This window comes from Geotrypetes seraphini, chromosome 6 (assembly GCF_902459505.1).
Source record: "Geotrypetes seraphini chromosome 6, aGeoSer1.1, whole genome shotgun sequence".
Taxonomy (NCBI): domain Eukaryota; kingdom Metazoa; phylum Chordata; class Amphibia; order Gymnophiona; family Dermophiidae; genus Geotrypetes; species Geotrypetes seraphini.
Window position 1 is genome coordinate 226,634,396 of NC_047089.1, and position 26,317 is coordinate 226,660,712.

Sequence of the window (26,317 nt, forward strand, 5' to 3'; positions counted from 1 at the left end):
ACTTGAAGAAAGCACACCAGTATATTCACTTATTGAATGCTTGTTTCTAGTGCAATGTATCTAGTAGTCCTGAACACTTGGGTTTTATATCTTGCAGAAAACTCACTCATGTCTTCCATTTCCTTCTCCTTCTCAAGGAGCTGCTCCTGCCCCCTTAGTTTGTTTTCTACAAGCAAATTGTTCAGAAGCATTTTTGCTCTGCTCTGCAGTGTGTTTTGTTTTTGGGTTGTTCTTTTTTTTTTTGGGGGGGGGGTATTTTTTCTTAGTGATCTTTGGAGGCTCAGTGCCTAGAGGTTCCCACTTGGTGGAACCTCTGGAAGAAGATGTGGATTTGCACAGAAGTCTGCTGCTGGCAGGATCAGCCCCTCGGGGACACCTATCTAGCTAGCCAGCCTCTTGTATTTTTTAGAGCTCAGGGGTCATCCCCTGCATAGCAGCTTGCATCCCTGATTCAGTCAGGAGCTTGAGTGCAGGCTGTGTGGGCTCCTTCCCAACTCGGCTGGGACCAACAGTGAGCTGTTGTGTGGTTCCCCCCTCCCCCCCAATTTTGTAGCACGCTTTTCCAGGTGTTGAGGTTTGGTCCAACTGGCAGCGAGAAGACCAGGTTTGTCCAGTGAATCTGTGTGGCAGATATCTTCTCCCTTTGATTCCAGCTGAAATCCTATGCTGAAGCATGCAAGCATCACATGCCACAGTGATGTCATGCTATTGAAGCCTATTGGGGAAAATTGGAGGGGAAAGTTGATTTTTGAAGGGTTCTGTCTCCAGAGCCCAGGCCCCCACCTCAAAACCCCTTTCCCTGTGAATATTTCCTTCAGGGAGGTCTCCACGGATCGTTTTCGGTGCAAATTTTTCTGGCAGTGGTCATCTTAGATTTTAAACAATCTTTTTTTTATTTTTTTTATTTTTTTTATTTTTGCCTCCTCAGGCGCTTTTACCCCTGTATCATGCCAGATTTGCACTGGATGTCCCACTTATAACAGAGTACGCTTGGAAGGGGTGGGATCCTCAGGCTTAGTCCTCCAGGGCTGTGAATCTGAAAGAGGTGCATCCACAGGGAAAGAAACCCCTTCTAGGACCCTCAGAATCTGTATTGGCCAAGCGTAGTTACATATCAGCCACGGAGCCCAGGAGTACCAGCCAGGGTCTGAGGGACCCCCAGTACCAGGCTTCATGCCATATTTTGTGAACTTGATGTGGAATGCTTATTTGAGCTGCCAAGGGCATCTGTTAGCAGTGCACCATTGGTATCAAAGGTGCAGGGGTTCTCTCCTTGACAGGCCCCCCGACTAGATAAGGATGTAGACTTGGACCAGTCACATACTGGAGATAGTAAGTCCATTTCCATGCCACTTTTATCCCAGGATGAAGTCTCCCTGGCAGAGCCTGCTTCCGTGAAGGACAATGGTCAAGAGGTAGTAGTGACACTGGATCAGGTGGAAGACCTCCCTCACATCTAGTCATTACTGATCTGGTCATTAACCACTGGGAGTCGCCAGAGGGATCCCTTTGTGTGGTTATGGCCCAGCTGTATCCAATGGCGCCAGATTTCCAGCAGCTGTTTGTTCACCTGCAAGTGGATTCGCTGGTGTCGGAGGTCACTATATCTTCTTAGTGATGGAGGGGTGATGTTAAAAGATCCATAGGACTGCAAAGTGGATTTGCTCCTCAAGCATCATTTTGAAGCTTTGGCCCTAGGGATTAAAGTGGCAGCTGCATCTTCTGTTGTGGCATGTGCTTGTCGCACTTGCCTGTCTTGAACATCTGACCTGATAATTCTCCTCTCTGAGGTGCTTTATATTGCTGATGCTCTGTATGATCTTATCAGAATTATGTGCAAGGTTTCAGCCTATGATATCTCCGCCCGACGGATGCTCTCGATCATACAGTGGGCAGGAGATAACTACCTCTAAAACTACACAAAGCAGGCTTCCATTTCAAGGGCAGATGTTCTTTGGCAAGGACCTAGATGACTTGATGGCCAGAGTGATGGATCATTGCCCCAAGTCCTTACCAGACAGCAGACCCCAGATGGACCAGAAATTGGGTTGTGGCAATTTTCGAGGCTCCCAAAGATTTCATATGTGTTTGGGAAGCTAATTGACGTAAAGATCCTTTCAGGGATTGTGTCAGAGATTCAGCGGAGGCAGGAGACAGCAAGCCTCGAGCGCTTGTTGCTCCCCAGCCATTAAGAAAGCACAATGATGCCAGAGGCTGAGCTCCCCCAGATAGGGGGCAGGCTGTCAGCCTTTTGGCCGGTCTGGTCTCAGATTGCCACAGACCACTGAGTTCTAGACGTTAATTTGTACATTAACGTCGTAAATCAAGTTGTATATCCCTCTGCCAACCGCTTTCTAACATCTCCAGCTGGCCAGAGAGAGCCCTTAAAGTTCAGGCTATATTGAAAAGGCTACTGTCTCTTCGGTCCATAGAGCCGGTCCCAGATACGTACTCGGGCAGATACACTATATGCTCTCTCATGCCAAAGAGAGGCTCAGATGACTGCAGACTGATTCTGAACTTTAAGTTTAGAACTGTTGGTCAGTGTGGCTCTTAAGGTACTGCACTTTCGTATGGAGACCGGTTATTCATAGCACCAGTGGTTCCCATTCTCCCAGTCCACAGAAGGTATTTGCTATTTTATGTCCTGGAGCAACATTTTCAGTTGTCTGTGCTTCCCTTTGGCCTGGCCATGACACCTCACCTTCAGTAAGGTGATGGTAGTGGTAGTAATGTCAAAACAAAGAAACATCAAACGGGTCTGCAGTAAAAGGCGAACACCAAAAACAAAGAAAGGACTGCAGAGTAGAACGCACAAGGTGCAGGAATCTTTATTAAAAGTCTATATAAAATATTAATCCATAAAAAGCGGCTCTCTTATACATGGAGTACGGACCCAACATGGTCTGTGTTTCGGAGAAACACTCCTTCCTCAGGGATCTGGGGTATCCGATCTATCACATAGAGAGAGTCATGCGGAGCACACCATTGTGGTATAAAATAATCAAAATTTGTGAATTGAAGGCAAGAAGTACTTTCAGGCTTGTGGAAGTAGTTTACCGCCACAAAGATGGGATTCATGTGCACCCATATTTGGACGATTGGCTCATCAGAGCTCTGTCCATGGTGGAAGGTGAGCTGGTGGTTTTGAGAGTGGTGCAATTCTTCCCGGACTTTGGCTGCATAGTTGTCTTCAAGAAGAATCAGCTGGAACTGACTCAGCACCTGGGGTACTTGGGAGTCTTGTCTGACACAGTTTTGAGCCAAGTGTTTCTTCCAAAACCAAACAAACTGAAGCTTCAGAAGTTGTTTTTGGAGCTGCTCCAGAGGACGGCTCTCAAAGCGTGACGGCATCTGCAGGTCTGTGGTCAATGGCGGAAACCATAGATGTTGTTCCTTGGGCCAGAGCGCACATGATACCTCTCCAAGGTTCTCTTCTTTCTCTCTGGTCTCCTGAGTTGGACTTGCTACAATAGCCACTCCCCTGGCTACATACAGTGAAGAGCAGCCTGCGATGGTGGTTGTGGTCAGCTGCTCTGTCCAGGGGTAAGCCTCTTTGCATCTCTTCCTGAAGAATACTAATGACCGATGCCAACCTCTGCAGTTGGGAGGTCACTGTGACAGACACCCAATCCATGGGTGTTGGACTCCTGCTCAACAGACTGGAACTCAGGGCCATCCATCTAAAATTTCAGACACTGGAGAAGTCTCTTGAAGGCAAGGTAGGCAGAGTTTTCTCAGAAAATGTGACAGTGGTAGCATATGTCAACAGGCAAGGAGGCACTAGAAGCGCCCTGTTGTGCCTAGAAGCTTAACTCCTTCCAGCGGACAGAAACTCACTTGCAGGCCCTCTCAGCCGCACACGTCGCAGGAATGGAAAATGGGCAGGCCGACTTTCTCAGTCGGCAGACTCTCGACCCGGGAGGCATGGTCTCTGTCTCCAAAAGGCATTCAGCTCCATAGTTCGGCGGAGGGGGCCTCCACAGATGGATCTGATGGCCTCGGCGGCCAATATCCAAGAAGCCTAATTTTTACAGCCGAAGATCCAAGTTCAGATGTGAAGGGTTGGATGTGTTAATCCAACCATGTTCGAAGAACAAACTCTTGTATGTGTTTCCCCCGTGGCCCATGCTCGGCGAGTCATTCACAGGATTGTGATCAATACCAGCTTGGTAGTCCTAGTGGCACCTGATTTGCTTTTGTAAAAACTGAAGGGACACGATCAGCTTCCTGGGAAAGAGGAGGATTTGGAAAACATGATTTCACAGTTTTCTGCAAGCAACTTCCTGGTTGGGATACAAGACCCTCGTGTTCAGGACCACTAGACACATCTACAAGAAAGAAGATTACAAAGGTAAGAGCCTAATTTTTCTTTGGCTTCTAATACCAATCTCCTTGTGTTCTGTGTACTTTAAATTTTAGCTTTGTCATTTTATAAATTGATAAAATAGACAGTAAATTTACAAAGCTCTAAATCTTTGTCATAGGTACAACATGCGAGTAAACAAATTACTGCTGATAAACAATACAAAGGTCTTATCGACTGTGTGGTTCGTATCCCTAAGGAGCAAGGAATGCTGTCTTTCTGGCGTGGTAACTTGGCAAATGTAATTAGATATTTTCCTACACAAGCCCTCAACTTTGCCTTCAAGGATAAGTACAAGCAGGTTTTCTTGGGAGGAGTGGACAAGCACACCCAGTTCTGGAGGTATTTTGCTGGTAACTTGGCCTCGGGAGGTGCAGCAGGGGCTACTTCTCTTTGTTTCGTCTACCCCTTGGACTTTGCCAGAACCCGTTTGGCAGCTGATGTTGGAAAAGCTGGTGCAGACAGAGAATTTACTGGTTTGGGCAACTGTCTTGTGAAAATCACAAAATCTGATGGTCTGCGAGGCTTATATCAGGGCTTTAATGTCTCTGTGCAGGGCATTATCATCTACAGAGCTGCTTATTTTGGAGTCTATGATACAGCAAAGGGTAAGTAAAATTGACAATATCTTCCCCTGATTATCCTTGAGTTCTGAAATGTATATCTAGTGTTTTGTATCTTAAGAATTTTGCTGTAAGCATCAAATAGGAGGAAACGACCTCCTTCCTTGTTCAACATCTACGTAAGAGCCCCGGCAAAAAGATTCTCCTCCCCTCAAATCCACACATTTTCGTACACGGACGATAGCATCCTACTTTGTGTAGCCAGAGACTCTTGAGGCCACCCTACAACACCTGGTGAGGAACTGAGCACATGGACACAAAAGAACTTTCTTAAACATAATGAACAGAAGACCAAAGTGCTTTAGTTTGGGGACCACAACTCACTACCACGTACAGATCTGGTACTGGCTACCGGTGAGATCCTCAAAATTGAAAAAACTTCAAAAATACCAGGCATTACCCTAACTCCCAACTAACCTAACCTTTTGAAGATCAGATCAACTCCATGGACAAAAATTATTTTTCAGACTAGGCAGAGGTTTTCAGCATGCAGTACGTGTACCCCAGGGGCTATGTGTACCATTGTCGGGTTATGCAGGTTTCTTTCTCCCTGCCCCTTTCTTTCTTTCTGTCTCCCTGCCCCCTTTCTTTCTTTCTGTTTCCCCTTTCTTTCTTTCTATTTCCCTCCTGTATGCTTCCTCTCCTCCAGACTGCATTCCCTCACCTAACTTTTTCTTCCTCTCTCCCTGCCCCTCCCCTTTCTTTCTGCCTTTCTTTCTCCCTGCCCCCTTTCTTTCTTTGTCTCCCCTTTCTTTCTATTTCCCTCCTGTATTCTTCCTCTCTCCCTGCCCCCACCCCTTTCTGTCTGTCTGTCTACCTGCCCCCTCCCCTTTCTTTCTGTCTCTGTCTCCCTGCCCCTCCCCTTTCTTTCTGTCTGTCTGTCTCCCTGCCCCCTCCCCTTTCTTTCTTTCTGTCTGTCTGTCTCCCTGCCCCCTCCCCTTTCTTTCTGTCTGTCTGTCTCCTTCCTGTATGCTTCCTGTCCTCCAGACCTCATTCCCTCCCCAACTTTTTCTTCCTCTCTCCCTGCCCCCTTCTTTCTTTCTGTATCCCTGCCCTCCTCAAAGTCACCTCTGCCGCAATTGGAGAACAGGCCCCCCCAAGCCACCCGCCGCCGAGTTGTGAACTCTCCCTGCTTCCCGACGCAGTAAACAGAAGTGCCGGGCCGACCAGCCTTCCACAAGATGTCAATTCTGACGTCGGAGAGAATGTTCCAGGCCAGCCAGGCATCGATTGGCTGACCCGGAACTTCCTCTCCGATGTCATAATTTCTGGTGCTTCTATTTACCATGTCGTGAAGCAGGTAGAATGCAAAGGCAATGCAAGTCTATCACGGAGCCCGGGATGGGCGCCGCAATCGACTCGTGTTGCCTTCACGATCTACTTGTCAATCACAATCGACCTTTCGGGTACCCCTGCGGTAGAGAATGGGGACAAAATTTTCCCGATCCCCACAAGTTCTTTTCCTGTCCCTGCTCCATTCCTGCAAGCTCTGTCCTCATCTGCACAAGTCTCAAACACTTTAAAATCATAAGTGTTAAAGGCTTGTGCAGTTAAGGCAGAGCTTACAGGAATGGAACAGTAACAAAACTTATTTTAATATTTTAAAATTTCAAAAATCTTAAATTCCTAAATTTTGAAAATTTAAAATATAAAATAAACTGCTATCTTACCCTAGCCTACTGTACTTTCCTTTTATGTTTTACCTTTTCTATAAAAATTGTAGTTCTTCCCCACTTCCCTATTGCTTGCATAGGTCCGTACGTCTGTGTGTTTGTTTTTTTAATACTTGGATTCTCTTCCAGTACCCCCTGTTTTTATCTGTTTTTATAATGATGTACATTTTTTCTATGTATTGCAAACTGCTTAGATATTTGATTAAGCGGTCTAAAAAATCTTTTAATAAACTTGAAACAGGAAAATTGAGTTCCTGCAGGGATAGGGACAAATTTGTCCCCGTGTCATTTTCTAATGCTTAGTTGATATTTGTTAGGGGGGATACTTGGCTTGAAGTTGAGAAACACTAGACTAAAGTATCTAAGGTCAATAAGATCCCTTTTAAGCCAGGCTAATTTTAGAACTGTTACACAGGCTGCCTTGCTTCCGTACCTAGACTATTGTAATTCCTTGTACTGCAGCATCACTGAAAAGGAACACAAAAGATTGCAACTACTCCAGAATACTTTGGCGTAGGCAAATTGGAGAGGGCTAACCCACTATTGGGAGAATTATACTGGCTTCCAATTTTAAAAAAATTATTTTCAAAATCACCTGCATGGTCGAAAACTGGTGGACTAGTATCGGACATCAAGAGTGCTTCTGCCCCGCTCGCTGCTAGACCACCAGTGTTGTAAGATAGACCCAGGGGTGGGGTTGGGGGAGTGTAGAGCAAGCCAGGACAGGACATGACACCTCACCTCAGAAAAGAGGGATTGCTCCTGCCCCAGCTCACCACTGTACCACCAGGACTGTAAGTTAGGCTCAGGGGGAGGCCTATGGTGGGTCTGCTGGGTGGGGCTTGAATATAAACAGACACCCCCCCTATTTTTGGCCCAAAAATCTAGGTTTATATTAGTGTATTCAGTAATTGCATTTGTTAACTTCTGTGTGTGCTTGCATTAGACTAGTACTACAGTTGAGGTTTTGTGAATAAATATAGTGATCACAAATAGTAGGCATTACATAGAAACATAGACACATGATGGCAGATAAAGGCCAAATGGCCCATCTAGTCTGCCCATCCGCAGTAACCATTACATTGTTGAAGTATCTAATATGGCATAATCACTGTCGCTCAAGAGTTAATTTTACTTAATAGGTATGCTTCCAGATCCTAGGAATACTCACATTGTGATTAGCTGGATGATTGCACAAACGGTGACTGCTGTGGCAGGTGTGATATCTTACCCTTTTGATACAGTGAGACGTCGTATGATGATGCAGTCTGGCCGTAAAGGAGGTAAGCTTGAGAACTTAACGCTAGCTAGCACAGGGATCATTGATTTACACTGAAATGTGTAACAGAAGGCCATGTAACATTTTTCCCACACGATATGACAAGTCAGGCAGTGTATTGAATTAGCAGAACTGTGTGTCCAGTTTAGTTCTGTAGACAGTTCCCTTTAAAGAAACATTTCATATACCAGTCAGTTGATAAATGCCATGTTTTGCATTAACCCTGTATGTATCATTTTGAATGACTTCCTGCTTGATCTAATTTGCTTTCAGACTTTTTCCAAGGGCAAGCAGGATATTGGATGATGTCACTGATGGGAGCCTAGTGCAGGGAAATGAGCTTTTTCAGCTTTCAAGTTTTCTGAAAGCTTTTGAGAAGCCTTACTGTATGTCACTTCTGCCTGCCAGCATAACATGGGACCGCTTGTCTGTATTTCACAGAGCTATCTAGTACATCATATAGTGCTCCTCATCAAAGTGAATTCCAATTATGTGTTTACATGTTTTCTGTTTTTCTTGTCAGTAATACAGACCTTCAGTATACTTAGTTTATGCTTTAGGTTTTTGTCTAACTTTTTAGGAATATAGAGCTTTTTGTATATATGTTTTCATGTTACCCATTAAGGCCAATTTTTACATGTCTCAGACCTGACTAGAACTATCTGATCAGTCATTTGATTTTACCGTGACTCCAGATTTGTTGGAAACCACTGTTGGAATTACCATTACCAAACTAACTCTAATTGGATAGCAGATTGCATTTCTTTCATATATGTCCAGGCAAGTTTGGTTCTTAAGGTTGGCCTCCATGGAGGAAACTGTCTGGTAAGGGACCTGTGAAGCAACAGTAGGCTTGACCAATCTCCCCTTCAGAATATTCAGCATCTGTTACTCAGGCTCATTTTTGTCCTTTTCAGCTTTGTTCCTTGCTCATCGGGAATCATTTGGCAAGTTGTAGAGAAGGTAGCTCAACTGATGAGTAAGCTTGTAAACAAATCTCTGAAAGATGGTATATTTCCAGATGGATGTAAACAATCGACTGTTAGACCCATATTGAAGAAGGAAGGTGCTGATCCTAATCAATTGGTTAATTTTCAACCCATTTCTACTGTGCCCTTCATTTAATTTTGCAAAAAGTAGCGTTGACACATACCGTGTTTCCCCCAAAATAAGACACTGTCTTATATTAATTTTGGGCCCAAAAAAGCACTAGGTCTTATTTTCAGGGATGTCTTTTATTTTTTTCATGTACAATGATCATCTTTCCCTTCCTTTCCTCCACCCCAATTCTTCCTATTTCCTTTCTCTCCCCCACATGTACAGCATCTTTCCTCTTATCTCACCCATCCCCTTGTGCAGAACAACCCTTGCAGCTTCTATCCCTCCCTCCCTCCCATCCCTTGCAGCTTCTATACCTCCCTTCCTCCCATCCCTTGTGCAGCAGAACCCTTGCAGTTTCTATCCCTCCCTTCCTCCCATCCCCCCGTGTAGCATCTTTCATTCCCTCCTGCCGCCGACCCATCTCTCCTTTGCATCTGAACCACGAGACAGAAATAAATACCTTACAACAAACCGGTAGCAATCTAGACAGGCTGCTTCGTGGCCTTCTATCGCCCGGGTGTTCCTCTGCTGCATTGCTGATGACATCATCAGTGATGAGGCAGAGGAACACCCGGGCGATAGAAGGCCACAAAGCAGCCTGTCTAGATTGCTGCTAACACTTCTGGTTTCTTATAAGGTATTTATTTCTGTCTAATGGTTCGGATGGGAGGGAGAGATTGGTCGGGGGGGGGGGCGCGCTGCTGCTGCCGCCAGCAACTAGGGCTTATTTTCGGGGAAACACGGTATATCTGCATTTGTTGAAAATGTGGGTTGCCTGAATCCATATCAATTTGTATTCAAATAGGCACATAGGAGCAAATTATATAAGCGGCATCCCGATTGTGGGCAGCGGTAGGCATCCTACCGATGTCTAGCCAGACAATCGGGATGCTTTTTTTAAAAAAAAAAAAAAACCCCAATGAGGCATTTTCACAAGCCTAGGGAGGCACGTAGGACCACCTAAGCTTTCCTAAGGCTAGGCGTGGACATGGTTTCGTCCAGAAGTGGCCTTAGGTGAGCTTAGGTAGCCCTAGGTGTCTCCCTAGGGCTGCGATAAGCACCTGAAATGTAGGCCAGCAAAATGTTGGTCTACATTTCAGATAGACATGGCCGCTGATCCAGTCACAGCAAGGGAATCTCCCTGCTGTGATCAGATTAGCTGCAGGGAAACACCGAAGCCACTGCCCACTACCAAATGTCTGCAGCAGGAGGAGTGCAAAATTCCTCCTGCCACCACCACCCAAAGACATCCCCCAGCAGGAAGGATGCCCAGTCCCTCCTTCCGGAATCCCCCCCCAAGACATCCCCCAGCAGGATGGAGTGGCCTAAGGGATCTGACCAATCGAAATGTTAGGCCACTCCCAGTGCATCCCAGAATGTACTTCGAGAGAGACCCAGTATCCCGATTGGCCCTGGTGCCTAAGGGATGTCTCTGGCGGGGGGAGGGGAGGTTGATGTCTCAGGGAGGAGGTTTCCGGCAGGAGGGACTGAGCATCCATCATGCCAAGGGGGAATTGGGCATTCCTCCTGAAGCAGACATTTGTGGGTGGGGAATGGGGTAGCTTCAGGGGTTCCGGCAGGAGGGAGTGGGCATCCCTCCTGCTGGTAGTTTTCGGGGGTGGGGGTGTGTGTTTCCTGCTGCTAAACTGATCACGTCAAGGAGATTCCCTTACCGCGATCAGCTTAGTGGCAACCCGATTCTCTAACCAGCACCTGTGACATGGCGCTGGTTAGAGAATTGTGTTAGGCGGGCTTAGGCATCTGTCCATGAGAAAATACACGATTCTATATAGGACACCTGTGTGCAATTCTCAAAAGCCGCTTAGGTGGCTTCTGAGACTGGGCATCCTATTCAGAATTCAGCCCATAGTGTTGAGTTATTGATGGTATCTGCAATAAATGTTTGAGGTTAGGAATAGATCATAAAGAAACATATTGCATGATTTTGTTAGATGTATCTGGGCCATTTGACTCGGTGAACCTACAGTTGTTGATGAAATTGGAAAAAACTAGGAATGCCAGGTAGTCTTGCAGTGGTTTGCATCTTATTTGGTCGGTAGGACTTTTGGTGTATTGAATGAAGTTGAAATGTCCACAGAAGCCTCTGTAGGAAGAGGAGTTCTTCAAGGATCAGCATTGCTGGCATTATTGTTTGTTTGTATGGTGTCATTGGGAAAGGTTTTTGAATCTTTGAATATTAGTTATAGATCATGCAGATAATATATATTTTTTTCAATTTGATAAATCAGGGAAAAAATCTGAAAAATAAATCGGAATTCTGCATGTTGAAAGTTGTGGATTGGATGAATGCCCATGATTTGAGTTTGGACTTGGGAAAGACTGAAATAATGCTTGTGGGAAGTTGCACTAGTTACCAGTAGCACAGAGAATCCAATATAAAATCTTGATTGATCATCAAACATTTTACCATCCAATACCTTTATACAGAATTTTAAGCAATTGCTTATATACTTTCCCGTTAGAGCACTGTGTTAAGAAAATGCCATATTACTTGAAACATAGATATTCCCCCCTCCCACTCCCCCTCTCCCTTAGAGGAAAAATGTTAACTTTTCAAGGAGCTGTATTCTACTGGGTGCTTAAATAAAAAAATACTGAAGTGGTTCCCACACAACTGTGGCAGACAGGAAGTAAAATGCATGCACAGTGAGGCTTTAAAGAAGCTTTTAGAAAACCATGTAAGCTGAAGAAGCTTTTTATAGTGATGAGATCCATCTGTAAGGATTTGTATCTTGCTATATAGTACTCCTGGTGGAATTCTGCCCCCAAAAAAAGAAAATCCAAATTGTCCACATGAAATTTGCAAATTCTGCAAGTTAACATTTAAACAACATTGCCCCTAATTCAGAATTTCAATACAATTCAGTATTTTCATTAACTTATACTAGAGAAAACAAAGAGCTTTTAAGTTTGTCTCGCTTGGTGACTTTCTTCTAGCAGCACACCTTTATAAAAGCCCACCTTAGTGAAGTTTGGTTAGTTTATTTTCATTGTACTCTGCAGGCTTCCCTCCAGTGCAATCCCGCCTGAAAAAAGAGGAAGTGACATTGAGGGTGGGACCGTGGTAGAGGGAAGCCTGCAGAGCCTGTGTAGGCAGCCCGAAGATGTCGCTATCAGAGATTTGGGCTGCAGAGACTGAGGGAGTGCTGATTCTTCGCAGAAACAGGTAATTCTACGTGACTGAGTAATTCTGCACAAATTCTGCATTGTGCAATTGCACAGAATTCTGCCAGGAGTAGTAATATGGAGAACACTTGCTACAGGTGAGTAACTTAGTTTCTTGTTCTATTAAGTAATAACTTTGTTGCTATCCTAGATGTTTTTGGAATATTTTGATTTTTTTTTAATAGGCCAGTTATGCTTTACTATGTTTTCTGAGCGGCAGGCAATTTTAGCATACACATGACCTGTTCTTTGATAGATCTTTTGCACAAAATTTACAGCTCTTGAATCTAAACTTCATTGCTGGACCACAGAGTCTAAATGATATTCAAAGCTGCATCTCCCAGCCCCCCCCCCCCCCCCCCCCCCCCCACACACACACACAGTTTCAATATTCAGTTTGTCTAGGTCAGGGGTAGGCAATTCCAGTCCTCGAGAGCCAGAGCCAGGTCAGGTTTTCAGGATATCCACAATGAATATGTATGAGATGGATTTGCATGCACTGCCTCCTTGAGATGCAAATCTATCTCATGCATATTTATTGTGGATATCCTGAAAACCTGACCTGGCACCGTCTCTCGAAGACCGGAATTGCCTACCCCTGGTCTAGGTAGATATGGCTGAATGTCCAGGTATAAATAGTCAAAACTTCACTGCTTTAAATGTTGTTCCTAATTTTTGTAAAGAGAGGACTAGTTGAACAGTTTTAACTCAATAGTATTCAATATAGCAATATCTTTCTGAATTTGCCAACCTACTGTTGTAGCTTTGTTCCCTCATTGTCTGGATAACTGGATGAAACTAATATATAGTTACCAAATCAAAGAGTAGGGGAAGATATCTTTAACACACACATTTTTGCTAGTAAAACTCGCAAAATATATGAATATTAACCTCCATATTGTCTGATTTTAATACCTGAAGAATTGAGTTAAATTTGCTTCAAGTTCAAAACATGGAAGTTAATAATGGTTCTTGTCTAGTTTTATTTAGCATAGAAAGTTGTTTGCAACTCAGAATTGCAGAGAGACAGGATCTGACTTAAAGAATGGTTCGTTCATCTTCAATAATAATGCATCCAGTAGTTTGGAGAACCCAGGTACTTACGTAAGTAATACCTTAGCTATTTGGCCATTGTTATCATAAGTGGATATTATACATTTTCTCTGCATCAAAGCTTTTAAAATTATCATAACATCTTTAATTGCTTTTAAACACTAGCTCTGATTTGAGTGTGAAGGAATGCAACTTAGTATGCAGTGCTTTATCATAGAAGGTGAAACTTTATAATGACATTTCCTGTTTATATTCCTTAACTAGCTGTGAACATATATTCTGGAACATATGTGGACTTTACACCACCTCTTAAACTAACCTGTTTGCATTTGATAATTGTGTAGCTCGTGCCCTGGCTGTTATAACTTTTAGTTTTCAGTCCTGAGCTGTGCCTATTATTAAAAATTGGAGGAAGAAAAAATAAAAATCCCCCAAGTCATGACCCCCTCCCCCAACCCTCTGTAAATTGGCATAAGGGATACCCACTCCCTCCTGCCGCAGGGGTCTCCCACTCCCCCCCCCCCCTGTCAAGCCCCCAAACCTTTACATTGAAGACCAGCAGGAGGAATACTCACTCCTTCCTTCTGCTTAGTTCCCCCACCAGCAGGAGGGATACCTCTTCAAAATGGTAGGCCTACCCCTTCCTGGTACATCTCAACTTCTGTTCTGGTGTAGATGGGACCACTATATACCGTGTTTCCCCGAAAATAAGCCCTAGCATGATTTTCAGGGTAGATCCCTAATATAAGCCCTAGTTGGATCAACCCCCAAAGCCCCTCCCAAATGTCCCCAATTCACCGGTGGCAGCGGTTTCTCTCCCCCGACCCCATGTACAGCATCTTTCCTCCCCTCTCACCCATCCCCTTGCGCAGCATCTTTCCATCCCTCCGTCCCATCTCGCGCAACAGAACCCTGACGACCTTCCCACCGCGAGGCCGACATACCTCCGTTCCAAGCAGCAGCACTGAACAGGCTGCTGTGGCCTTCCCTGTGCTGCAAAGTAGCCTGTTCAATGCTGCCGCCGCTGCTGTTTGGAACAGAGGTATGTCAGCCTCACGGTGGGAGGGTCGGCAGGGTTCTGCTACACAGGGGGATGGGAGAGAGAGATGGAAAGATGCGCAGGGGGATGGGTTGTCAAGGTTCTGCTACACGGGGGGCATGGCTTCGTATTATCTGTTCCACAAAGATCTCAAGACTTTATTTCAGAAGTGTTATATAACATCTTAAATTCATTTTATTTAAGGATGATCTGTAATTTGTTTATTTGTTATCTATTTAAAGCTCTATTTTATAGAAACATAGAAAAAGACGGCAGAAAAGGGCTATAGCCCACCAAGTCTGCCCACTCCAAATACCCGCCCTCTGATTTCACTCCCCCAGGGATCCCCTGTGAATATCCCACCTTCTCTTAAAGTCAGACACGCTGTTGGCCTCAATCACCTGCAGTGGGAGTTTGTTCCAATGATCCACCACTCTTTCAGTGAAGAAGTATTTTCTGGAGTCGCTATGGAACTTCCCTCCCCTGATTTTTAGCGGATGCCCCCTGGTGGTCGAGGGTCCCATGAGGTAGAAGATATCTTCTTCCAACTCGTGGCCCGTGATGTACTTAAACGTTTCAATCATATCACCCCTCTCTCTTCGTTCCTCAAGTGAGTACAGCCTCAGTTTATTCAGTCTTTCTTCATACGTGAGATCCTTGAGCCCCCAGACCATCTTTGTGGCCATTCGCTGAACCGACTCGATTCTCTGAACATCCTTCCGGTAGTGAGGTCTCCAGAATTGAACGCAGTACTCCAAGTGAGGCCTCACCATGGTCCTGTACAGCGGCATCATAACTTCAGGTCTCCTGCTGACAAAACCTCTACGAATACAACCCATCATTTGCCTTGCCTTGGAGGTAGCTTTCTCCACTTGATTTGCAACCTTCATGTTATCACTAATGATCACCCCTAGATCTCGTTCCGTCGTGGTCCTGGCCAAGGTCTCACCATTTAGTATGTAAGTTCTGTGCGGGTTTTTCTTTCCCAGGTGCATTACCTTACACTTTTTAGCATTGAAGCCTAGCTGCCATGTTGCTGACCACCGTTCCAGCAGCAGTAGATCCTGTGTCATATTATCAGGCATGGTGTTTTTACCTACTATGTTGCAAAGTTTGGCGTCGTCGGCGAACAGTGATACCCTTCCTCTAAGTCCTTGGGTCATATCTCTTATGAATAAGTTGAATAGAATCGGGCCCAAGACCGACCCCTGCGGCACTCCACTGATCACGCCTGACGTTTTGGATGGGGTACCGTTTACCACCACCCTCTGAAGTCTACCACTCAGCCAATCCTCAACCCATGTAGTTAGAGTGTCCCCTAATCCTATCGACTTCAGCTTGTTCAATAACCTTCTGTGTGGGACGCTATCAAAAGCTTTACTGAAGTCTAGATATACCACATCCAATGACTCTCCGGCATCCAATTGTCTAGTAACCCAGTCGAAAAAGCTGATTAGGTTAGATTGGCAGGATCTGCCCTGGGTGAATCCGTGCTGGTGGGGATCACGTAGGTTTTCCTCGTCTAGGATTGTATCAATATTTTGTTTGATCAGTGTTTCCATGAGCTTGCACACTATAGATGTGAGACTCACCGGTCTGTAGTTTGCCGTCTCTGTTCTGCAGCCCTTTTTGTGGAGTGGGATAACGTTGGCGGTTTTCCAGTCCAAGGGGACTCTTCCTGTGCGTAGGGAAAGATTGAAAAGAACAGATAGTGGTTCTGCCAGGACTTCTCTCAATTCCCTGAGCACTCTGGGATGTAGGTTGTCCGGTCCTATGGCTTTGTTCACCTTGAGTCTTGATAGTTCGTAGTAGACGCTACTGGGCGTAAACTCGAAGTCCAGAAACGGGTCATTCTGGCTGTCTCCCATCTGAAGCTGTGGACCAGCTCCCGGTGCTTCACAGGTGAAGACTGAGCAGAAGTATTCGTTTAGTAATTCTGCCTTGGCAGAATCTGATTCTACAAGGTTATCGTCCGATTTCTTCAGGCGTTCTATCCCATCTTTGTTTCTTTTCCTGTGACTAATATAGCTGAAGAAGGATTTATCCCCTTTCTTAATGTTCCGTGCTAGATCTTCTTCCATTTTGAGTTTGGCCTCCCTGACTGCTATTTTGGTCCGAAATTTCTGCGCTGAACCATTGGGGTCTTTTGTTCAGCGCAGAAATTTCGGACCTCGTTAAAAAGAAAAAAGAAGCATTTATCACCTACAAACATTTAGGAAAACAAGAGGCGGAAAAAGACTATCTGGACAGGTCAAAAGCTGTCAAAATAGCAGTCAGGGAGGCCAAACTCAAAATGGAAGAAGATCTAGCACGGAACATTAAGAAAGGGGATAAATCCTTCTTCAGCTATATTAGTCACAGGAAAAGAAACAAAGATGAAACAAAGGGAAGGAGAGACAGGGTGGAGAGCCTGGCAGGGAGGGGGCACGACGACAGGGTGGAGAGCCTGGCATATAAGGGAAGATGTGGCATATAAGAACAATGCTTAGATTAGATTATATCTAACACAACACAATGAAATTGCTTTCGGGGTTCTGCTGCATGGGGGGGATGGGAGAGAGGGCTAGAAAGATGCTGCACAAGGGGATGAGTGAGAGATAATCATTGTACACACACACACACAAAAAAAAAAAAAGACATTCCTGAAAATAATTCCTAATGTGTTTTTGGACCCCAAATTAATGTAAGACAATGTCTTATTTTCGGGGAAACATGAGCACTTGGACTCTCCAGGCCCATTGTTTGCCAAGCCTTCTCTTCCAGAAAGTACCATGTTTTTCGCTCCATAAGACACACCCTAGATTTAGATTAGGAAAACAAGAAAAAAAAACATTCTGAACCAAATTGTGTACTAATATATACCAGGCTCTGTACCCAACCCCACACTCCTTACCAGGCTCTCCACCCTGTCTCTCCTTCCCTGCCAGGCTCTCTACCCTGTTCCTTTCATTTTTCATATACACACAGCAGATATAAATTCTCAAAACTGACACATTTTCTTACCTTTGTTGTCTGGTAATTTCATGAGTCTCTTTCCTTCCTTCCTTTCCCTTTCCCTTTTTCTTTTTCTTCCTCCAATTGTCCCTTTCTATTCCCTACCACGCCAAAGCCTGCCTACTCGCTGCTGATTCCGCCTCTTTTGCCCCCTATCCACTGCCGCTCACCGCAACTCCAGGAAGGTAAGGTAAGGGCCAGCGATTGTACATTGCCAGTCCACAAGCTTTCCACGAACATCAGAGAGAAGGGCGATATCAGAACTGACGTCGGGGAAAGGCTTGTGGGCCGGCGACGTGTAATCACTGCACACTGTGTAATTACCTTCCTGTAGTTGCGGTGCAGCAGCAGGGAGCAGAGACAGTGGCAGGGGATGGGTGGCAGTCAGCCCGCGTACTCCCAACAACGGGACATTTAAAAAGGTATGACGGGGTGGGTGGGACATATTTTAAAAATTTATCTTCACTGCATAAGACGCACCTACATTTCCACCCACTTTTGGGTGGAAAGAAAGTGTATCTTATGGAGCAAAAAATACAGTATTTTAGCAGAGGGCAAGAGAGAGCATACTACCTTGAAGTGTAGCTATCCTCCACCATCTCATTCTTCCCAGACAACTTGGGGACCTAGCTCTCGTCCAAGACGGAAGAGGACCCAACAGTCCCAGGCAGCTTTCAAATCAAAACCAGGGATTGGGGATGAGCTTTTGATTGATTCCAGCCTCAGTCTCTCTAACAGTACAAATGAAGACCAGGCACATGATTCGATTTCATTCATTGATGCTATGAACTGTGGGTCATTTATAAGTTGTTTGATCTGTGGACCATCGAAAATTCCTGCCTTCAGTTTTTCCATTGTAAGTCCAGGTAATTTTTTAAATTTCTTTATTCATTTTATAACTTACATCAAGTGTACAGTAAATATCAAACAATTATAGTACAACATCACTTGAAAATCTACAATATCATACAACAAGAAGATTTAACCCCACCCCCTCCCAAATTCATATACAACTAAAATATACCACATGAAAATAATATCTTATGTCATTCATAAATATATTATTAGTGGAAAACCAAGAATCCCTTTCCCCACCCCAAATCCACATGAGTATTAAAATTGGGAAAAGTGTAAATTATTCATTATAATACTTTAATAATGGTCTCCACATATCCTTAAATTTATTATAGTAACCTTTTTGAACTGCCAACGCTCTTTTCCATTTTATACACTTGACAAACTGAATTCCACCAGAAACAATAATTCAGTCTTTTACAATCCTTCCAATTATATGTTATTTTTTGGATGGCAACTCCTGTCAGTATCATCAAAAGCTTGTTATTATTAGCAGATATTTGACATTTAGTTCTCATAGACATACCAAATTAATTTTACATTACATACCAAGCATATAACTTGTGCAGAAAGCAATTAAGCCATAAGAAAAAAATTCCATCAATTAAACAACAAAAAAATGAATACAATAATATTGGCTTAAATCAGCTCAATTCCTCTAAACTAGGACCCAAGATATTAGAAATGACGGGTATAAAAGAAACAAATGCAAAGGAAGCTAAAAAGCTATAGGACTGAGCTGTGCTAGGTATTCAGTGCACAAACTGTCTTTGTTCAAAGCCTTTACAAATTGATTACATTTTGTACTCCAACCACCATATATTCCCTCGGAGGCCTTTTTATTGCCCAATGTTTGTTTGGCTCTTCTATTCCAAGGCATATCTACTATCCCATAACTATATCTAAGAAACCAGAGCTGATGCGGTCTATCCAGTGCAATTTTCTGAATCGATGCCCCCAAGTAACTCCAGGAACAGGTTAAAAACCCAAGCCACTAAGAATTTTATTTTTGTTGGCCTGTGTAGTATACAGTTTCACACATTCCAACATCTTCTCAGTCACTGGTTCCACCCTTTAGATAGAATGCCCTTCCCACACACCTCCGGTTGGAAACCTTCCTGGAGAACTTTAAATCTATCCTCAAAACTTTCCTATATCAAGATGCCTAACTCCTAAACTCTCTCCTCCCCCTGCTTCTCTGAAACAGTTGCTGTATCTTGAATGCAAGACAGACTATATTCTCTCCCCCTCTCCCTTTCTCTTTCCTATCATATATTGTAGTTCTCCCTAGAATTTCTTTGTTCTTAACCTTTCTCCCTTTACCTATGTTTATAATCATTGTATACCACATTGATATTTTCCTTGAAATGTGGTATATCAAACCAAAATAAAACTTGGAATCCCACTGTCCTAGGAGAACACATTACAGGCAAGTAAATTATTTATTTTTTAATGTCTTATTGAGACCATGGTTCTCTTAAAGGAGAATGCAAACTCCAAACTGGATATTCGTGAGCTATTGAGGAAGGAGTGGCCTAGTGGTTAGATCTACAGCCTGGACACCCTGATGTGGTGGGTTCAAACCATGCACTGCTCTTTGTGACCCTGGGCAAGTCGTTCAATCTTCCATTGCCCCAGGTACATTTGATTGTGAGTCCACTGTGATAGATAGGGGAAATGCTTGAGTACCTGATTGTAAACCGCTTAGATAACCTTGATAGGCAGTAAATAAATACCTAATAAAATAAATAAAAAAATTAGCTAGCCAGGCAAGATGCTAAATCTCTTCTGTTGTGACTGTAACTGAATGTGGAACTGCCTCTTTTTTTTTACATTTCCCAAACCAGCAATTTCCAAATAGAATAGCGTTCAGGAGGAATAGTTGTTCCTAGAATACATGTTATGTTTCAGGAATTAGCTGTGACTATCAGACCCTACTAAAGAATATGATTTGAAAATATATTCTTGAAGGGTATAATAAATGTTTTGAATTATTAGAACCTGAAACACTACAGCAGATAGGAAATGCCAAAAGTGGCTTTGTTTCTTTTTTCCCAGTGTTGAGATTTTGAAGTTTAACCATTAAGGGCTCCTTTTACAAAACCACAGTAGTAATTCTTCAGCAAATGCACTGAAACCCATTCAGTTCTGTTGGGCTTTTGCGTATTTGCTGCGGGAGAATTATGGCTTTGGAAAAGGTGCCCTAGCATTTTTAGCGCACACACCGGATTAGCGCGCGCTAGCCGAAAAACTACCGCCTGCTCAAGAGGAGGCGGTAGCGGCTAGCACGCACGGCATTTTAGCATGCGCTATTCCGCATGTTAAGGCCCTAATGCGCCATCGTAAAAGGAGGCCAAAGTCTTTATGCATTTTTTTTCATCCTTATGCAGTGGATTTATATGAACCAAGACCTTTTCTTTTGGCTTGGTGAACTATAAATTTTCCACAAAATTATGATTTTATTACCACTGCTAATTTTATACCAGCCCCTAAAATCTGAAATGGACATCTGTCAATAAATATTTAACTTTATGCTTGTTCTTTCTTTTATTATGGGTGAATTCTCATTCTGAAATCTCAAATCTTTGGTTGTTTTTTTTTGTTTGGAATCTAAACCAATTCTTGCTTCTTTTTTTTTTTTTCCAGCGGAGATCATGTATACTGGAACAATGGACTGTTGGAGGAAGATTTTAAGAGATGAGGGTGGACGAGCCTTCTTCAAGGGTGCATGGTCTAATGTCCTTAGAGGCATGGGTGGTGCCTTTGTGCTTGTGTTGTATGATGAATTCAAGAAAGTTATTTAAACATATCTGAATTAGTCTGAAAATACTAGTTGATAACATAGAATACTTGTATCATAATGGACCACTAAGCTTCATGAAATTCCAGTTTATCAAGGCCATGTCATTGTTGCAGATCATAATGTCGGAAGTATTCCACCGTAAGGCTTATGAGTCTTCTTCAAAGGTGAACATAAGAAGTGCCATCTCCGGAACAGACCCTAGGTCCATCAAGTCTGGTGATCCGCACACGCGGAGGCCCCGCCAGGTGTACCCTGGCATAGTATTAGTCCCCATATCACTCTACGCTTCTCATAAGAGGTATGGGTGGTGCCTTTGTGCTTGTGTTGTTATAATGAATTCAAGAAAGTTATTTAAACACATCTGAATTAGTCTGAAAATACTAGTTGATAATATAGAATACTTGTATCATAATGGACCACTAAGCTTCAAGAAATTCCAGTTTATTTATCAAGGCCATGTCATTGTTGCAGATCATAATGTCAGAAGTATTCCACCGTAAGGCTTATGAGTCTTCTTCAAAGGTGCATGGTCTAATGTCCTTAGAGCCATGGGTGGTGCCTTTGTGCTTGTGTTGTTATGATGAATTCAAGAAAGTTATTTAAACACATCCGAATTAAGTCTGAAAATACTAGTTGATAATATAGAATACTTGTATCATAATGGACCACTAAGCTTCAAGAAATTCCAGTTTATTTATCAAGGCCATGTCATTGTTGCAGATTATAATGTCAGAAGTATTCCACCGTTAGGCTTATTTTCTACATCTGAACATTTTGGCAATCATGTTCTAATTAAGGCAATTGTGCTGTAAAAAAAATAAAATAAATGGTATATAGTATGTATTGTGTTAATTATTGAAAACAAAAAACTGTGGATACAGATGTTCTGGAGATAATTTATTATACACTAACATATAAAAACATGAAAATTCAATTAAAAAAGTACAGTGATAAATACTGTGATTATTAGCATATTTAAATAACACTATCGGTGTTAGACTATGGGTGAGAACTGCTAATCTGTATTCACACTTTTTGCTGGTGTGCCACTTTGCCAAAAATGCCAGCATTTTTAGATATCTGTCTTATGAATGTGACTGGCATAACTTCCAATCTTACCCAATTCTCAAGCTTGTGCAGGTTTGTAGGAAATCTGGCAAAAGCAAGAGAAGGTGGGCATATCACTGGAGCACGTGTAATTAATGGTGAGCTCTATACAGTGGAAACATGTTCCTTGATGAACTGTTTGACAGGAAAATATTTCTCTCTGGAAATTGCTTGCATTAATATACATGTGCATCAGTTGGCACACCAATTTACACCTGCCTTTGACATGGCATAAAAGGACAACTAAACATGGGTGCACCAGTGCGGACTTATGCTAGTTTCTATAATGGAATCATGGGGCACCAGAATTGGTTCTAAGCGCTAGAGAATGGCATGGGGACAAATTTGTCCCTGTCCCTGCAGGAACTCAATATTCCTGTCCCCATGAGTTTTGTCCTTGTCCCTGCCCCATTCCTGTGAGCCCAGGATACACTGTCATATTTTCTTGGGCATTCAGAGAATCTTGAGTTTAGTGTTCCTCTATGGGTTGGGTTGATTGTTTGTTTTTAAATTGTCATTTCTTCAATAGAAGTTATAAATATTTCTTCAGTTTCAGCTTTCTGTAAAAGTTGTTCTTTTCTTGGGCAGTAGTTCTGCAACAAGACAAAAAGAAACTTGTTAGGTTGCAGTGGATTGCACAAAGAAAATACTTAACACATCATGTTATCATATTCCATTTGTATTCTTTTTTATTTTAATTTAACTCTAAAATTGCTTACCACTTGAATAATTGACAAGGAACCAGTGCTGATAGTGACCATATCTAAACAACTACTTTAAATATAATACTTCTAAATCTATTACTATTGTTTATTTGATTTCAGCGACCAATTTTTTTTTTTTTTAATTTACATTGGCCTAGATTTACTAAGCAAACCGATCGTGTATCGATCGGTTTGTGAGCACGTTCCGACACGATTTCCCTTCAACTCCATTCACTAACGCCTGTAGCGATCCAATCCTGATCCTCCCATGCAAATTAGTAAAACCCCCATGCAAAATAGCCAAGCAATTGATTCACTAACAATTGCTTGGCTATTTTGAATCGGGTTTTACTATTGGCAAACCTGACTGCTGCAGACCTGTCGGTAACTGAGTTACCCAAACTACACACGGCTCAATTTAGAGATTATCCAACCCACAACTGAATGTCTACAAACAACGGAACTGAATGGAGTTACCGACAAGTCTGCAGGTTTTTTGACAAGCCTGCCTGTCTTTTGTTTTTTAATTCATTTTTTTCCATGGCACAGATATTTTGCGTGTATTACACACGCAAAATATCTGCCCCATTAAAAAAAAAATGAAAAGGACAAGCAGATCTGTCAAAAAATGGCCACAATGGGGAAAAAAAGCCTCCCCTACAAAGCACCCCCGAGCTGGACACCTTTTCTGAATTGTTGAAATTTTTGTAGTCTGAACTTTGAGCACATGCTGCAGGCACTTAAACATCATCAGAAGCATCAATAACTTAAAAAAAAAAAATGGGCAGCACCTTGGGCTGCCACCGCTCCATTTCCCAAGACCTTTCGGCCAGATCCTGGTGACTGAACATCAACGCAGCCATTGAGGAGGAGCTGATGACCCTATGGGGGTAAGCCGGGCCGTGGCATGCTGAGTCTGCAGAGCAAAGAGCTCGAGCTCCCTGACGGCAGCCCGGGGCAGCTGCAGGTAGCGTGTGTGCCCCTCGAGCCCTTCCCCAGCATGCACAAGTGCCGGCCCTTGCTGCATGTGGCCACACGGAACCTACAGTGCTGCTCCATGGACAAGGCTTACAACCCAGTACTCTGCATGACCCAGCTGGAGAAGGGTAGGGATCAGTGGTTTTAAGCAAATGCTTCACTTTGGCCAGGAGGGGTAATTTGCTGTACTGCTGATGGGTGTGTGAGGTGGGGGGGGAGAAATGCTGCTTCTGCACAGGGAAGGGAAGGGGGAAGAGAAATGCTGCTGCACCCAATTGGGAAGAGAGAAGGAAAAGGGAGAGGATGCCAAGTCCATGGGAGGGAGATACTAGATCATGGAGGGGGAGGAAGACATGCCAGGGCATTGGGGGGAGGGAAGGAGAGGGGATGCCAGATAATGGAGGGAGAGGGGAAGGGGGAGTTGGAAGGAAAGGAGAGATGTCAGGGCATGGGGAGAGGGAAGGGAAACTAAGGAAACAGATGCCAGACCAGAGGGGGAAGAGATGCCAGAGAGGAGGTACCAGGGCATGGAGGGAGGGAAGGGAAGGTGATAGAGATGCCAGACCATAGGATGAAATGGTTAGGAAGAAAGGAAAGGAGAAGAAAGATATACCAGAGCATAGGGGAGGGGTGGAGACAGAAAAATGGAGAGGGGGTGAAACTGAAATGAATCGTATACAAAGGAGAGAAGGGACATAGGATAGACAGTTTATGGAAGGAGCCCTGTCTTCTCCAGTCTCATAAAGATCCAAGTTCTTCCCCTGTGCTAAAATAATCTTTAAAATCAGACACCAGCAGCGAGTAGCCCTTCAGGAGAAGGCAGAGAGGGCTGGGGGCAGCAGTGAAGGAGACAGAATGAAGGGAAAGATAGAGGGAAGCATGAGCCATAAGATGGAGAATGGAGGGAGTGAAAGAAAGATGCAGAGGTGAGGGAGATAATAGGAAGGGATAATTGGGTGTCTGAGAGAAGGAAAGATGTTGCAATTGAGGAAATAAAGAAAGAACTGTTGGGCAGAGAGAAGAGGGACGGAGACAGAGAATTATTGAACATACATCCAATAGAGGAGTGGAGAGGAGTGAGGTAGAGATGCATGGGCACAGAGAGCAAGGGGAGAATATGCTGGGCTGAGGAAGCCTCCTGGACTTTTTTTTTTTTTTTTGAGGGGGGTGGGTATTAAAAGAAGTGCCAGATTGGGCCTGGTGGGAGAGCTTATAGGGCCAGAAACAAGGCAGAGAGAGAGAGATGGTAGGCAATGGTCTGAAGGGAGAGAAGTTGGACCTGGAGTAGTGTGGAGGAAGAGGGAAAGAGATACTTGAAGGGAGAACTGTTGGGAAGAGAGAGAAAGAAAGAAATGGTGGACCTGGGGAAGGGAAGCAGGCAGGCACGGGGAGAGATGGGGTGGGGGCAGTTGGGAAGAGAAAGGGAGAGAAGTTAGATCTGGGGATGGGAGGGAGGGAAAAATGTTAGGCCTGTGGATGGAAGGCAGAGAGATGCAGCATCTCTCTTTTTTCTCTCCATTTCATTGTTCAGCATCAAGGGGGGAGGGAAGAAGAAAAACAGAAAAGAGAGGGAGCAAAATGTTGGACCATGGAGATAGAGGAGGAGAAAAGGAAAAATGGAAGGGCAGGAAGGAAGAGAGCTGGGATAAGCTGATGCTAGGGTTGGAAAGAAAGGGACAGGGAGTTATAGCCTGAACAGTGGAGAGAAGGAGGGGGATTCTGAAAGTGATGAGCCATGTGGATGAGGTCAAAATGGAGATGACAAGATGAGTGAAAGAGCAGTGAGTACAGTGGTAGAAATGTGGTAATGGGGAGTAGATAGAAGGGAATAGGAGGCTGGGAAAGGAATGAGATGGAAAATGTGAGAGCTAGAAAGACTGAGAGAAAATGGAGAATTGAGAGATAGCTGAACATTTAAAAAAGAAGAAGGGTGAGAAAGAAGGCAAGATTTGAGTAGACAGAGGCAGAAAAGAAAAAGTTAAGAAAGTTGAAAGGGAAAAATCAATACACTGGAGACAGGCATAAGAAGGAAATGGAACGAGAGAAGAGGAGAAAAAAATGGACAGCAGACACTGGAAAGAGAATTAGTTGAAGATAGAGAAAAAGCAGAAAGAGAAACTGGGACCAAGATGATGGAAAAACAAAACATCCAGACAACAAGGTAGAAAAAATTGTTTTATTTTGAATTTATTAACTGGAATATGTTAGCTTTGGGATATGTTTTTCAAAAAACTTTTTAAATAGCTGTGAGCTAATTGTCATCCTTAACTGTCCAACTAACTTATTTCATAGTTTTACTCTGGCCACAGTGAAAGCTTTCGCCATTGTATCAGCATATTTCACTTTCTGTGAACTGTCTAATAAAAGATGCATTGCTACCTTAGACAAGGAGCATTGGATGATACAATATCATATTTTGTGACAAACACCAAGGTATTCGCAAATGGATAAATTGAAAACACCAGCATCTTAAATATAATGATCTGAAAACGGGAACAAGGAGTGAGGAGATTACAAGAATTTGCAGATACCACAAAACTATTCAAAGTTGTTAAT

General features: G+C 43.5%; 2 protein-coding genes across 4 annotated transcripts in view; one reads left to right on the forward strand and one right to left on the reverse strand.

Annotated features, from left to right (window-relative positions):
* Positions 1–21,811, forward strand: part of SLC25A6 (solute carrier family 25 member 6) — a 34,049-nt gene extending 12,238 nt beyond the window's left edge. The window contains exons 2-5 of one of the 2 annotated variants that reach the window (XM_033949120.1): positions 4,488–4,974; positions 7,805–7,945; positions 20,816–20,965; positions 21,320–21,811. In XM_033949120.1, coding sequence (XP_033805011.1) covers positions 4,488–4,974; positions 7,805–7,945; positions 20,816–20,965; positions 21,320–21,327 — 786 coding nt within the window. In that variant the 3' untranslated portion in view covers positions 21,328–21,811. Of the gene's footprint in view, positions 1–4,487; positions 4,975–7,804; positions 7,946–20,815 lie in introns of both variants that reach the window. The other variant, XM_033949119.1, reaches the window with a different exon arrangement.
* Positions 21,812–21,854: 43 nt separating this feature from the next.
* Positions 21,855–26,317, reverse strand: part of LOC117362562 (interleukin-5 receptor subunit alpha-like) — a 74,821-nt gene continuing 70,358 nt past the window's right edge. For both annotated transcript variants that reach the window (XM_033949118.1, XM_033949117.1), the window contains exon 11: positions 21,855–22,672. In XM_033949118.1, coding sequence (XP_033805009.1) covers positions 22,586–22,672 — 87 coding nt within the window. In that variant the 3' untranslated portion in view covers positions 21,855–22,585. The remainder of the gene's footprint in view (positions 22,673–26,317) is intronic.